At 53.1% G+C, this 14,974-nt stretch overlaps 3 protein-coding genes across 3 annotated transcripts; 2 read left to right on the top strand and 1 right to left on the bottom strand.

The window, feature by feature from the left end:
* Nucleotides 1-4,343: 4,343 nt before the first annotated feature.
* Nucleotides 4,344-4,757, bottom strand: J4E79_008635 (uncharacterized protein; the record flags this gene model as incomplete). Its single annotated transcript, XM_049357490.1, has 1 exon — nucleotides 4,344-4,757. The coding sequence occupies one exon, from the start codon at nucleotides 4,755-4,757 to the stop codon at nucleotides 4,344-4,346; it is 414 nt and encodes a 137-aa protein (XP_049207961.1).
* A 4,781-nt stretch (nucleotides 4,758-9,538) lies between these two features.
* On the top strand, nucleotides 9,539-11,223 carry J4E79_008636 (uncharacterized protein; the record flags this gene model as incomplete). Its single annotated transcript, XM_049357491.1, has 3 exons — nucleotides 9,539-9,684; nucleotides 9,735-11,077; nucleotides 11,126-11,223. 3 exons carry the CDS (start codon nucleotides 9,539-9,541, stop codon nucleotides 11,221-11,223), a joined length of 1,587 nt encoding a protein of 528 aa, XP_049207962.1.
* A 558-nt stretch (nucleotides 11,224-11,781) lies between these two features.
* J4E79_008637 (uncharacterized protein) lies at nucleotides 11,782-14,610 on the top strand (the record flags this gene model as incomplete). The annotated part of the gene is made up of 2 exons (XM_049357492.1): nucleotides 11,782-12,917; nucleotides 13,020-14,610. The coding sequence occupies 2 exons, from the start codon at nucleotides 11,782-11,784 to the stop codon at nucleotides 14,608-14,610; spliced, it is 2,727 nt and encodes a 908-aa protein (XP_049207963.1).
* Nucleotides 14,611-14,974: the final 364 nt, after the last annotated feature.

The following is a 14,974-nucleotide window of genomic DNA, read 5'->3' on the forward strand; positions in this document are numbered from 1 at the left end:
GGCAGCTGTGCCGTAAGGGTAGGGGAAGCTTCTCTGCTATGGAAATGAAGCGGTTGTCTTCAAATTGCCGTGTTTTGAAGCTACGTAGCGCGGCTTCCACGGCTTCCAGCCCATGTCGTTCGCGCTTTCAGAAGGTGTCTCGTAGTGCGCTCAATCCGGTTTAGTTTAGGCGTGTGATGACGTAGACGATATCACCGAATAGTGAGCAGAGTCAGCACCTTCAACACGACAATGGTCAGCGAGAAGAGCATGACGCCTGTTGTGGTTCACGTCTATGCAAATGAGAATGCCGAATGCGTAGGATCAAAGTAGCCAATCAGGAGATGCGCATGCTGCGACGGGAGATCAGCGCGCTAAACGTCTGCGGGTGATGCATGCCACGCTATTCGACGCCTTTCATGTTCTCACGTGGGTGCAAGCATGGTTCGATGGGCCTGGTGACGTGGTTGGTGAGCTACGTTGCTTTGATATCAAGGCGGACGTTGGCATGGCTCCCGATCACATGACGCAACTACGTTCCGACCAGACATGAAGGAAGACAAAAATCAAGGCGCAACTTTCTGTAACAATCTATCATTATGGTCATATCCCGAAATGCGCGAGATGCGACTAGAAGCGGGATCATTTATGTGCGCCTGTATGTCGTTACATCCCCATCTCAAACCGCCTCGCGAAGCCCCACCGACCTACTTCCGCATATTTGAGCTAAAGGCGCTTTTCTCCTTTCTCTTCTGGGACATCGTCCGTACATATATATATCAACCGCGCTCACAACCCCGTTCCCTTGTCTCTTCTCCAACGCACCAGATCCGCGTCCAGAAACTCCGGCTGTTCATTCAATTCAGCAGCTTTCCCGTCTAGTCCTGCCTTGTTATGGAGCCATCTCTTATATAGTAGAAATCCAATGGCGACCAATAGTAATATCGCTGCAACAACTGCGGCTGATCCTATGCCTGCTTTGGCGCCTGTACTGAGGCCGGGTTTTGGGGGCGCGGGAGCTGCTTCAGAGGTTGTTGCAGGTCGTGATGACGTCCCAGAGGGGACTTGTATTTGATCTAGCGGTGATGCTGTTCCTTTTGTGGGATCTGATTGCGGTGATCCTGTCGTGAGTCTTGGTCTTTCTGTTGCCGGACCCACTGTTGCTGTTGGTGTAAAACCGATATCGAATTTCGAGGCCAGTGTAGACGCGTAGTCGGAATCGAAGTGAACAAGATCTGACTCTTGCCAGTAGACTAACATCGGTTGCATGATGACCGTGCCGCTGGAGATGATGGAGGGTTTCTCGGGTATTTCTTGCCCAGCGGCATTCGTTGGCAAGGTCGCGTCTGCCACGGTATACGCGGTGATGGGCGTATCTATGGCTGATACACACTCTGTTGCGTCAGATGCCGTTGCCATGTAATCACTATCGAGGGTGTTAGCAAGAGCAATCCCAGTCAAGGCCAGGCCAGGTGTATATCCGAGGTAATCGCCTCGACAGCCAAAAGATCACACGTACTCTCTACAACAAGCAGCTCCCCATGCCCTTAATCCGCCCAACGTCCAATCCGGCGTTCGGAACTCGACTATCTGCTTTATCTGATAGCCCCTAACACATGAGCCCGGGCTATGCGTCATGGTGGTATCGGGTTGACAGTAGAGGGGAATGAAGTTGTGGACACGGCTGGGTTGACCCGGGTCCTGAAACTTCGTGCCTTCGGTACATGTCGGTTTGAAAGTGAAGGGAGTGGTGAGCGGCGGGACAGTACTGAATGTGTTTACTAGCGGATATTGGTCTCCTGATACTGTATAGATGGCAAGAGAAGCATCATCGATGTTTGATGACATGATAGCAACTGTGTGGACAACAGTTCCCGGATGGACGTAGAAACATTGTAATAAGCCCACGTCAAGTATTTGCCAGGGCTGGATACATTGCTCATAACGGGTCGGTGGCGACGTTCCAAATGCGTAAAAGAGCGCGCCGCTACCCTATGCGTGGTGGCTCGATGAGCCGCATCTGATTTGTGAAGGGAGCTGTGCCACATGTGTGCAGGATTGAGGGCGTTGAGGGACGTGCCACGTCTTTGTCCAGGAACTGTACGTTCGATATTGCTGGGCTCTAATAGGTCGACGGCGATTGGCAAAGGGCGGGAAAGCACACAGGGATCTACTCCATGCGGCATTGGCCAATGTTACGGGATACGGTATCGCTTGCGTGCCTGAAAAGCGCAATCCTTGCTGTGCACTACGATTTTAGCAAGCAATACATCGAGAGTAGATACGTGTTGCGTACGCGTTGCAGAGAGAATGTCCACCATCATTATACAAGCTTCCTCCACCCATGCATGTCAACCCAGGATAAACCTGAAGACCCTGGGAAGCCTATATCAACGTTAGGTCACACAATCTGCATCATTCCATCTTGATGTAGTCTGCAGGCCTATTGAGCCTTTTCCTGTACGGGGTGCACATGGACTCAGCACCAATCTTTCATCCTCTTTCTTCTAAGCATCTCTAACACAATCGGCCTATAGCAAATCGTAAATCCGAAGGCTTCCCAGTAGAGGGAGCGTACCGCATCCATTCTGTCGGCTAAGCCCTCTGCTTCTGCACCCACTCTGGCTGCTCATTTTGTTTAGCGAACTTTTGATCAATGGCCCGTTGCTTCAAGACTTTTTTCCTGTACATTACAAATCCAGCGATACCCATCAGTATTACCGCGATGGCAATTCCTAAGCCTATGCCAGCCTTAGCGCGAGCGTTGAGCCCAAAATCGGAGTTATCGGCCTTTTCTTTGGAGTTTGGTGCCACCGATAATGACGACGTTGTTAATGTTACCGAGGTGAATTGGGTTCGAGCTGACGGTGCTGCCGTGTCTTTTGTAACGGCCATTGTTGCAGTCGACGTAAAAGATGAATCAGATGACGTGCTTTCTGCAATAACAGTTGCGGGTTCTGCGCTCATGCCGATGGCAAACCTCTCTTCCAACGTCGCCGCGTAGTCGGCATCGAATTTGGACAAGTCGGACTCCATCCAGTAGATAAGCATGTTCCTATCTACTATTTCTCCCCGGCTGAGTACGGTAGTGGTGGTTCTATGCTCACGGCCAGTTCCGGCCCAGGGGTCCAATGCGGTGATGGGTGTGATGAACGATGAAAAGCAGTAAAAGGAGCCCTCGATGGTTTCTGTGTTCGTCCAACCACTGCCATCGGTGTTAGTAAAAGTGCGCTTTGCTCAAGTCATGACTCTTTTGTATATAGCCGTGCCCTAGGTTCATGGTACGACGTACTTTTTACAACAGGCGGCACCCCATGCGCGAAGTCCGCCTGCTGTCCACCCCGGTGTTCTATACTCAGCTACGTCAACGATGTGGTAGTCACTGAGCACTGTACCCGGACTGTGCGTATAGCTTCCGCCAGGTAAACAGTTGCTGGGTGGCACATTCCCGACAGTCGTGTCACCTGAGGTAAGGATTGTCCATTCATTGGTGCAATGAGATGGAGTCGTAAAGGGAGTCGTGAGCGGTGGCCAAGTGACTATAGCGTTCGAAGATGTCGTCGGAAAGAATTGTCCTGGCGATACCGTTTTGATAGTAAGGCGAGCAGTCAAAAGACCTGCCATGATGCACAGCTTACGGTTGGGGTGAGGATGGAGTTAATATGAGATCGAGTCTGTTATATCACTCTAGTTTAGCAGCCTTTGTAGAGAACCTCCATTGAAATCACAACGCGTCGGTGATGGCGATCTCTCTAACCGATACCGGTGTACCAACGCGTCACAAACCGCGCTTTTGGCCCTTGCATACAACTTAATCTGCGGGAATAGCTGTGTCTTGAACGCGCAAGGAACATAAGTGGCGGTAAGTGCCTGCCATTGGTCGTTGTGTTGTGACCAGAACTGTGCCGCATGACGTTCCCGCAGCCTCCTGCCCAGTTCCGCCGCATTTGGCAGCGGACAAATGGGAGACAAAGAACTGTACCGAAGGGCAGAAAGAAATGCAACCCAGACTATATATACAATAGCTCCCAGCGCTACAGGATAGAACAGTAGAGTGTCGATGGGAACCGACCAACAAGCTGAAGGGACGTCGAACACGGACTAGCCTTTGTGACTAAACAGAAGCAGTGGGTGCAATGAGAAGGGACAGGTGGCTATCGCGATATTCCTGCTCTTGATAGACTTTGAAAGCAGAGCGAACGTCCATCACCACCCCTGGCAATGCTGTGAAAAGAACCAATGATTTGTAGAGTATCGCATGGGCACAGACTAACGAGATCGCATCCTTTATCAGTTAAACTCGTCGAGTCCCAGCTGCATTATCTCGATGTGGGGATATAGAGGTCGCCGTCGGCAAGGTGGAGTTATGCAGCGCGTGTCTGCACGAGTTCAGGTTGTTCGTTCTGTAAAGCAGCTTTCCGGTCGAGCCTCGCCTTCTTGCGAGCGTGTCTCCTGTACAATACAAGTCCGGCGACAACCCCCAGGACAGCCGCGATAGCGACGCCCACGCCTATGCCTGCCTTTGCGGCGATATTGAGATCCGGGTTGGATGACTTTTCGCCACCATCGTCCGCCGAAGAAGTAGCTGAAGTGGATTGGCTGCGGTCTGACGAGGGCGCCGTTTCGGACGTGGTTGCTGGCGTAAAGTCGATGTCTAGTCTCGCGGCTAGTGTCGCCGCATATCCAGGATCGAATTTCGAGAGGTCGGTCTCTTGCCAGTACACGAACATGGGGTCCATGAATTGAGTTCCCACATCGATTACCTTTGTGCTCCTCATATCTCCAGCAGTGGGGACGAATCTGGGGGAAGTTGTAGCGGTGACGGGTGTGGTAAATCTGGATCTGCAGGAAATCACTATCGCGTCGTCTGCATCAAATGACATGTCGCTGTTGTCATTGTCAGCTCTAATAACTCGGTTGGTGTCTATGGGGAATGGCCCCACGATAGCTGGGTACGAAGACATACTCTCTGCAACAAACAGCACCCCATGCGCGCAGGCCCCCTGTCGTCCAACGCGCTGTTCTGAACTCGGTCAGCGCAGCGATGTGGTGACCGCTAACGCAAGTGCCTGGGCTATAGTAGGCGGTGGGCCCACCAAGAGGTAGACATGAGGTGGGAAAGAGGTTGTTGAGGTCTGTCTGTGTGATGAAGTCCATAATCATCCACTGGTCGGTACACGTTGACGCGAACGTGAAAGAAGTCGGAACTGGTAGATAATGATGGAGAACATCATTGGCTGGAAAGTAATCGACGGGGCGTAGTGTTTGGATTGTGAGACTAGCATCTTCGAGACCCGCCATGGTGACAATTGTGGAAGCAACTGATAGAGGAAGAAGTCGGTAGCGATTGAAGTGGCCAAAATTGGTCCGCAGCTGTACCAAATTGAAGAGTCGGGTACTTGTATCATAACGCGTCGCAACAGAACGCGTTATAGTCTCCTGCATGGTGATTTGATCCTTGATGGCTAATTTGCAGAGCTGACTACGCCGTAGATGCGGATGAGACAGAGGCCAGTGCGGCCCGTGGGAAGGGTCGAATCATTGGCTGTTGAACATTGCCTAGGGCTGTGCCGCATCTTGGTTCCACAGCCGCTTCAATTGACCCTGGCGCAATAACGGCAAGCACTCAGGTGCATAATATTGTAGACATGGTGCATTACGGTTGCTCGTCGCAGGTCAAACCTAGGAAAAAGACAAACAGGTCTGCAGCCTACATCAACATGAACACATATGAAGTAGGTGGCCTAACGTCGATGTAGGATCCAGACCTGTCCAATTTTGTTCCTGTATGGGGACTTCGAACGATCGTTGCCAAGACGCCTTCTTTCTTGCTGGTGTATGTCCGTACGACATTAAGGCATCTCCTCCTCTTGGTTTTGCGCTATCGCATCAAGCTCCATCTAGCCTTTACAGTTCCATCTCCGCCCAACTGTGGCGGACGCGCATACTGTCAACACTGCGAGCTATGTGGTGTGTGTCTGAACCAATTCAGGTTGTTCGTTCTGCAAAGCAGATTTGCTATCGAGCTTCACCTTCTGAACGCGTCTCCTGTAAGTTAAGAAACCAGCGGCGCACAGTAGTACTACTCCAAAGGCTACCCCAACACCAATGCCCGCCTTAGCGCCGCTACTGAGACCGATAGAATCTTTAGAGCCCATCTCGAGGGACGACGACGTCGCTGATGGGAACTGACTTCGATCTGGCGGAGACGCTGTTTCGGCTGTGCCATCGGCTGTGACTATAGCTGTCGGAGTAAAGTCAAGATCAAATTTCGATGCGAGTATGGCCGCATAGTCGGGATCGAATTTCGAGAGATCTGCTTCCTGCCAGTAGGCTGCCATAGGCTCTACGGACGCGATCCCACTGCTAAGAACCGTGGCGTTATCCGTTTGGGTCACGATCTCGCTTCTGGACTCGAACCACTCGGTGGGGTACGCAGTGATAGGCGTGGAGAACGATGACTCGCACCAGGCAAAGGCAATGTCTGTATTTCTAAAGCCGCTAATGTCCGTGTCAGCAGGAGACAGCTTATGATGGAGGGACCGGGGTGGTGGAGCACCTGTACCTACCTTTCACAACACGCGACACCAAACGCGCGACTACCCCCAGACGTCCAATCTGATGTCCTCCATTCGATGACTTGAACGATATGGTAGTCGCCATAGCATGTACCAGGGCTGTGTGTACGCGACCGATCAGGCAAACAGTCCGAGGGCACCATAGGTATAACAGAGATGGAAGAACCCAGGCTTCGAAGTGCCCAGCTGGTAGAACATGAAGACGGCGGGCTCCATGGCGTCGTAAGTGGGCCCCAAGGGTCTCTCGTATCCCAATAGTTGAACGTGGGAAGGTGGTCGGGTCCGACTGTCGATATGGTGTGGCGAACATCATCAATACCTGCCATAACGGGAAATCTGTAGATTAATGGCAAAGGAGCTGTAGTTGACGTAATGGTAGAGAAGCCCCGAGCGAGAAGTGCCTGTCAGGGCTAAATACTTCAATCATAACGCGTCGGCATCAGCAGGCTCTATATGTGCAATGCTGGAGTGAGATGGCATAACGCATTGCTATCCCCTGCATGATCCTTCGATGCGTGGCTGTTGATTTGCGAAGGCGACTGTGCCGTGTGTGCGCCAGTTTCGAAGCTCCGGAAAGGCGAACATCGTTGGTCCACACGCCATAATTGGGCTGTGCCATATCTTAGCTCTGAAACTGTGCGCTGAAATTTGCTGGGTCTCAGCAGCATGCGAGCAGGTAATGGGATGCGTGTAATTGTATTATGGTTGTTGTTCAGGTTGAAAAGGCGATCGCAGGCAGCAGCTTACGCCGCTACTAGTAGCCAATCAAGTGGTTTCCGGGATCCTCTTAGCGCGACTTTTCGGGCCCGAATGTGTTTGAACAACAAGAGCCGCTGAACGCTTTACGTGCTTGTTAAATCTTCTTCTCCTCCCGAACAGCTATCTTGTTTACAAAGCCAACCACTCTATCCACCATGCATCTGCTAGATCTGCCATTGGAGCTTTTGCACGAAATCCTTGGCTGGGCGATCTCGGTGCGGGGAACAAAGCGCGGCCTTCGATTACGGCTTGTGAATAGTAGGCTTCCATCTGCCATCTTCTGCGCAGGTTCCTGTGCTAACGAGCGGATGTAGAGATCTTCGCTGGGGAAATTATGAGGGCACTTGCCCTGTACAAGCTTCTGGATGCCGAGTTTCGGCCTCTGCTACATCTTAGCGACGAGGCTGCACCTACTATGCTTATAGCTTATCTTGAGCGCCGGGTATTGAACGAGCGACGTGACGGAGCTCCTGTTCTACTCTGGATCCGCAGCGTTGCCAATCGTCTCAGTCAAGAGACTGACGATGAGCGAAACGAGCACGACTACATTCGTCAGCTATGCCCCCTTGTGTTGCAGGAATTCAATCGCCTAGACGAACTGTGGACAACCGACTTAGCTGCTGAGTTCTGGCACGACGGACTTTTATATGGTAGCGACTTGGACACCGATATCTATATTGCTGCCCTGTACACACAGACACTCCCTGTTGTCGCGAGATGGACCATCCACGGAAAACATTTCAATAAACCAAGTTGGCTCTTTGGTTCGGGATGCTTCCACGCTGGTAGGTTCAGCAATCACGAGGTTCTTGCCGCTATGCTGAACTTGAGGTATGACTATGACTTTCAGTATATGCGAATGCGCTTGCTCATCGAGGCCGCCAAGTATGGGCGTGTAGAGACGACGCAGTTCTTGTGGAATTTCCAGGCCGTGGAACGTCCGTGGATGCTTGGCAGAAAGACCAAGAGACCTTCCTACTGGTGTCAGAACGAACGAGCGTTGGCTGCGCTGGACACACCCAGTTTGGAGATTTATGACTTCCTTGTCAAGAAGCGAATAGAACACTGCGTTACCAGAACGTTTGGTGTTGAGGAATACACGGCGTTCTTAGTGCGTAGCGCGAGGAATGGGTGGGTGGATATAACAGTGCATTATCTTGCACTTGGCGCCCGTGTAGACGGCTTTGGTTCGTCTAGTGAGTACGAGAAGCGACCCCTTCTAGGCGCTTGTCGGAACGGACATGAGGAAGTAGTTCGGGTGTTGCTAGGACATGGTGCGGATACATGTAAACCGGCGTTGGAGACAGCAGTACGGTATGGACAGTTTGCTGTTGTTTCTCTTCTTCTAGAGTACAATGCAGAGATAGGGAACGCTCTAGCTGAAGCAGTTGGTAGAGGGTATCGAACTATTGCTGGTAAATTATTGGCATGCGGTAGTTACGGCCGGGAGGAACTGCAAAGCCTGCAAAGTCGAGCGCTTGAGATTGAGGATGAGGCAACCTTTCGAGATCTGCTAGAGTATACTAGGGGTTAGCGAAGCGGGTTTCCAAAATTGATTTACGCAACGTCGTTGATGAGCGACGGATTCCCAGACTCATGTTCCCGATGTATGGACGTGGACATCATCGGATCAATTCGCCGCTGACTAGAGATGGCTAGATAATACCGTGATTACTGAAGTGTCGCACAGGTGGTGCACAAGACATAGAGGACGAATAGCCGATGGGCCGAAGAGCAACTACCGGCACGTAGTCGGACGCGGACGACACGGTAATTTGGACGACGCGCTAGGACGCGATAAGAGGAATGAGCTGTCAGGTATCAGAGGCACCAGAGGACGTGGTGTTGAGACGTGGGCTGCGAAGGGTGCGGACAAAGGCGCAGTAGCGGAATAGCGAGCGCACCATTGGCTACCGGGAGGACATGCGCATGCACCGATCCGTTCCGTTGAGGTGTGTGTGCATGTTCGTGGGTTGTGGAGTCGTGGTTCGCTGGCATGGCGTCAGCAGCGCCGGCGCCGATTGCGGGCGCGAACATGGACTTTCTGACTCAGGCCCCACTAAAAGACATTGAGAATTCCCTCACTCCGCTACTCCAGACTTCACACGACACAACACACGTCACTTACTGAAAATAACACGTCTTCCATACATCATTGATATATACCAACATCTAGGAAACTTTACCTCGCCAATTGCTTGGAGAAACCACACAACACCACCATGTCTGCATACACAAACGGAACCACACACGAGTCGGAGCGGATAGCTCACACAGAAGAGAAGCACCTCCCTGGAGGCTGGGTCGTCCTCAAGTTCGGGGGCACGAGCGTGGGCAAGTTTGCGGAGAACATAGCGGGCATCGTCAAGTGCGACCCATCCCAACCCCCACCAGACGGAAGGTGCTGACAGTAAACAGAGCTGGTCTTGCGACGAACCGCGCCGCCATTGTCTGCTCCGCACGCAGCAGCAACACCAAGCTCGAGGGAACCACCAACCGCCTCCTTCGCGCCGCCCGCGCTGCCGAAAAGCCCAACCACCGCGGTTATGACGAGATCGTCGAGGCCATCCGCACCGACCACATCCAGGCCGGCAAGGACATCCTGAGGAACCCGGACATCCTGGCGTCGTACACGGAGGAGGTCAATGCCGAGTGTGAGAGCCTCGTCAAGATCTTGGAATCCGCGCAGCACCTGGAGGAAGTCACGAACCGCGCCGAGGACAAGATCATCAGCAAGGGCGAGAAGCTGAGCTGTCGGTACATGGCCGCCATTCTGAACGATCGCGGCACTCCGGCCCAGTTTGTCGACCTCAGCGACATTGTCAGGCTCCATGCGCCTATCAAGGGCGGGCTCAACGACAAGTTCTACAAGGACCTGGCCGAGGACCTGGGCAAAGAGGTGGCAGCGTGCGGCGACAAGGTGCCCGTTATCACTGGATACTTTGGAAACGTGCCCGGCGGACTCCTCAACTCCATTGGACGTGGATACACCGACCTCTGCGCTGCTTTGGTGGCCGTCGGTACCCAGGCCAAGGAACTCCAGGTCTGGAAGGAGGTGGACGGCATCTTCACGGCAGACCCTCGCAAGGTCCCCACGGCCGCTCTTCTCCCCACCGTCACGCCCTCCGAGGCCGCTGAGCTGACCTTTTACGGGTCTGAGGTCATCCACCCCTTCACCATGGAGCAGGTCATCCGCGCCCGCATTCCTATCCGCATCAAGAATGTCATGAACCCGCGCAATGCCGGTACCATCATCTTCCCGGATAACCTGAAGGACATCGACGGTCGTGCGCCCCTGAAAGACGGGAAGCTGTTCCGCACTCGTTCCGCGAGCCTCCTCACTCAGCTCGAAGGCCCCAAGCGCCCTACTGCTGTCACCATCAAGCACAACATCGTCGTGCTCAACGTGCACAGCAACAAGCGCACGCGTGCCCATGGTTTCTTGATGAACATTTTCAGCATCCTCGATCGATGGCACCTTTCTGTCGACCTCATCTCTTCTTCCGAGGTCCACGTGTCCATGGCTCTACATTCGGAGTCTGCCCTCCTTAGTGGTGGGGGCGAGGATGAGTACAAGATCCAGAGCAAGGATCTTCAAGGTGCCGTCAATGACCTTGGTCAGCTCGGCACTATTGACATTGTGCCCGACATGGCCATTGTGAGCTTGGTCGGTAAGCAGCTGAAGAACATGATTGGTATCTCTGGCAGATTCTTCAGCGTGCTGGGCCAGAACAACATCAACATCGAGATGATTTCTCAGGGTAAGTCGTCCTCTATTGCAAAGACACTTCATTACTAACCTTTCCCAGGCGCCAGCGAGATCAACATCTCTTGTGTCATTGAAGAGCGCGAGGCCGACCGCGCTCTCAATGTTGTACATACAAACCTTTTTACTTTCTTAGACTAGACGTCGCATTCGCATTAGCGGAGTTGGATACCACCTAGACAAAATTTCCAGGTCAATATTATATTTACATATCCGTCGGACTTTCACCACCATGACATCAGTCTCTTCTACTCGCTTAGCAAGCTCACCGCATTAGGTCGACAGTGTCTCTTCACCGAGTATGTTTCACCCCGACTTGCGCGTTTGCTCATGGTCGTAGCGCGCGATAGTCGTACCACGCAACAAATACAATCACAGCGCACCCTCGACCCAAGACATTTCTTACTTCCGTTGCGAGACACTGCTCTATTACTTCACAGTGCGAGTGAGGAGCTCGTGACGGGACTTCCCCATCAAATCGCAAATCTTTCCCACGCGGTTGCCTACGCTGCCCCGAGCGCAACTCTTGCGATTAGCTAATCCCGTGTTCCCTTCACGCGACCAAACAACCCGCGAGAGGTTATGACACTCAATCTGCTCGCCAGATCGCAGGGATTATCGAGCACGCCGCCAGACACTCCTGTGGCAACCCACGAAAGTTTCCCATCTACATTTCAAACCCGCCCATATACGTCCAGAATGCCAGAACGAGTCCTCACACTGGAGCGCGTCTTCACAAAAGAAGACAGCGCCATCTCGCCCGCCACCGGCAAGGCAATCAGCCAACACGAAGCAGCGGGACTGAAAAGTCTGACTAGGGAACAACATTTGAGGTTCTGGGAGGAAGTCATATACTGGAACAAAGAGCGCTTCACCGAGGCGAAATGGCGACAGGCGAAGAAGGATATTTTGCGGGCTAAGAAGGAACATTGTATGAAGGTGCTTGGGTGGTGTCCTCCTCCTCCGCCGGTACACTCGATCGTCACACCAGGTGGACGGCAACTACTCCTTTACAGCTCGTCTTCATGGACTGCGCCAACGGGTGCTCATCCACTTCGGCCAGCGCACCTTCCGCGCTTCGAAACTGCGAGTCCGACTACACCGCGGCCGCGATGGGAGATCTTGTCTTCGGGCCCTGGGACACCGCGGTCTGCTACTGCTGGGCCTGTCAAGAACTCTTTCGCAGAAGGCGGGTTTTGGGAGTCACTGATTTCACCGAAGACGCCTGTTACGGCTATACCGATTCCAACGACACCTGTTACCGCCGTCCCGCCTTCGCCATGGCTTCCTAATGTTCCTTCTATAGACGCCGAAGCCAAAGCCACCTACGAAGACCTCAAAGCCTCCGTCTCAAAAATGGCCCTCAAGGTCTGCGCAAGCCGCCACACACTCCGCCGCTCCTTCAACAGCGACAACGATGTCATACACCCTTCCATGGTGCGCCCAAAAGACACTTTTCTCGCCGCTCAACTCACTCTCGGCTCCTTGAAACTACATCAACCTCTGTCGACATACATCGACGCCTCTCTTCCCCAAAAGCTCGACTCCCACGCGGATGACGAAGCGGCAGGCGCGAAGCAATATCGCATTTACCGGCGAGACCAACTGGATGATGTGGATAGCTGGCTGCAGTTTGATGCGCAGACGGGGGAGTTGACGACTATACTGGAGGCTCAGCGCGATTTACTCAAGATGAACAAGGATAGGCGGAAGAGTAGAGAGGTTGCGGTTGGGGAGAAGGGTATCAAGCTCGCGTGGGCTGTAAAGGTTGTGGATGATTGTCAGTACTTCGCCGACATTGCCGCGGATGGGGAAAGTGAAGGTAGCGACGAGGGGTATGAGTACGGTAACTTCGTTCGAAGCCTGGGAGATGGCGATGGCAGTTCCTTGCGGTCGAACAGCTCTACGCTCGACCTCACCTTGACACTAACCAACAGCTCGAACGCTCGCAGCAGCGCTACAGAAGACAGCCTCGGCCTAACCCAACGCTCATCCAGCAGTCCCATCAAACAAACCCACGACCCCAGCTCCGACACCTTACCACTCCGCACCCGGAACTACACCCTCTCCAACGCCACCAACCCAAACATCTACACACCACCCCCCTCCCACGCCCACAGCATCCGCCGCAGCAACGCCACAGCCACCCCTTCCTCTTCCGCATCCCGTCGTAACAGACAGGGTAGTCTCTGGATCAACACTAGTCTTGCGAATCCTTCTATTAGTGCGGCTAGTACGATGAGCCCGCAGGAAAGGGGGACGAGGCACAAAGGACCCAGTATCGAGGATTTGAGCGGGTGGGCTGAGGAGCTGAAGAAGATGGAGAGGAAGAGGGTGGAGATGAGGGGGGATGGGCGGTTGGGCAGGCCGGCGGGGACTGGTAAGCCGAGACAGTTGAGGTGGTTTTCTAATACTGAGGGGGATGACAGCGGTGACGAAGACGTTGCAGAGGGGAAGACGGCGGATAAGAAGGAGAAGGAGGAGGATACGGAGGGCGATGGCTTGACGATCAATGGGTTTGTGCATCCTGCTCTGAGGACAGTAGGTCACGACAACGATAATGGCATTGCGAATTGGCGTGACAATGTCGACTTGTCACAAGGGGAAGATAGGAACAGAGGTGCAAGTGGCGGCAGCACCAGCACAGCTAGTTGGCGCTGCGAGACTGCTTCTATCGTCGAACGCGATAGTCGGCCTTCTAGCATGGCCATGGATGACGAGGTCGACGAGATCGACGAGATCGAAGACGAGAACCAGATATCCGATAACGACTACGACCACAACCCCTCCAACCCATTCGATGAAGCCAACAACCCCTCATACCTCGACGCCTCCGACTACGACACCAACGACTCTCCTACAAGGACACCAACACCGACCCCCCGCACGCCGCCAATCCACCCCCAACGCACATCCTCCTTATCACCGACACATGCCCCGATCAAGATGTCTGCACTGTCAACACTTCGTGCTCCGGCATCGACTCCAGTTATTCATCAGGAAGGAACACTGCGTCTCGATCCACCGCGCCGCCCACCACTAACGAAACGGCCACTGCCTCCGCCGATGCCGTACTGTAATATGAGGCCGCCGGCGCCGCGGCCGACGGCTGAAGAGGAGATGGGCATGCCTATGCCGCGGTATAACAGGCAAGCTACTACGTCTTATGAACGGCAGTTAGGTCAGATTTCTGCTGTACCCTCATCGTCGTCGTTCATTGAGATGGTTAAACGACAGGGGCAGGGGCAGGGGCGGGATGTTGCGTTATCGTCCTCCTCCATCGAGGGGTATGAGAAGCAGGATGGGAAGGAGAAACAGAGGAGTGCAAGTGGGGGCGTGAGTAAAGCAACTTTACTCCAAGAAGCCGTTCAGTCCCGTGGCGGTAAAACTGGAGCTGGAAGCCAACACACTCGTATGTGGAGTAAAAGTAGTGGACAGAGTGTGAAGAGTAAGGAAGAAGAGGAGTGGGATGAAGAATTGAAACGGATGGAGGGGAGGGAGAGGGCGAGGCAGATTGGCAATTCGTAGATTTAGTGGGAAGCTTCGTGTTATGCATAGTTGGATGGACAAAACAAGGACGATGAATGTGTCACATCACATACAACAACGAACCTTGAAGAGTGGTGAAGTCATGAATAGGAATTCGGGTTAATAATACTGCTTCCAACTTGATGCAACAAACACCTTACCCACCGCGTACTATGAAAAGCAAAAAGGATAACGGGTATATAAACACTCCAACACCACTAAACGCCCAAGTCATCACCGTGATCACAATCACAACAACATCTAGATACCCTCGGTGGGCGCTCACAACGGATACTAACTAACCGTACACCACGAACACGGCACCTCCTCCGAATCTCTAATATGACATGTCAGCAGATAATCA

Source organism: Alternaria viburni, assembly GCF_023758015.1.
Source record: "Alternaria viburni strain BMP 2772 chromosome Unknown scaffold_21, whole genome shotgun sequence".
NCBI lineage: Eukaryota > Fungi > Ascomycota > Dothideomycetes > Pleosporales > Pleosporaceae > Alternaria > Alternaria viburni.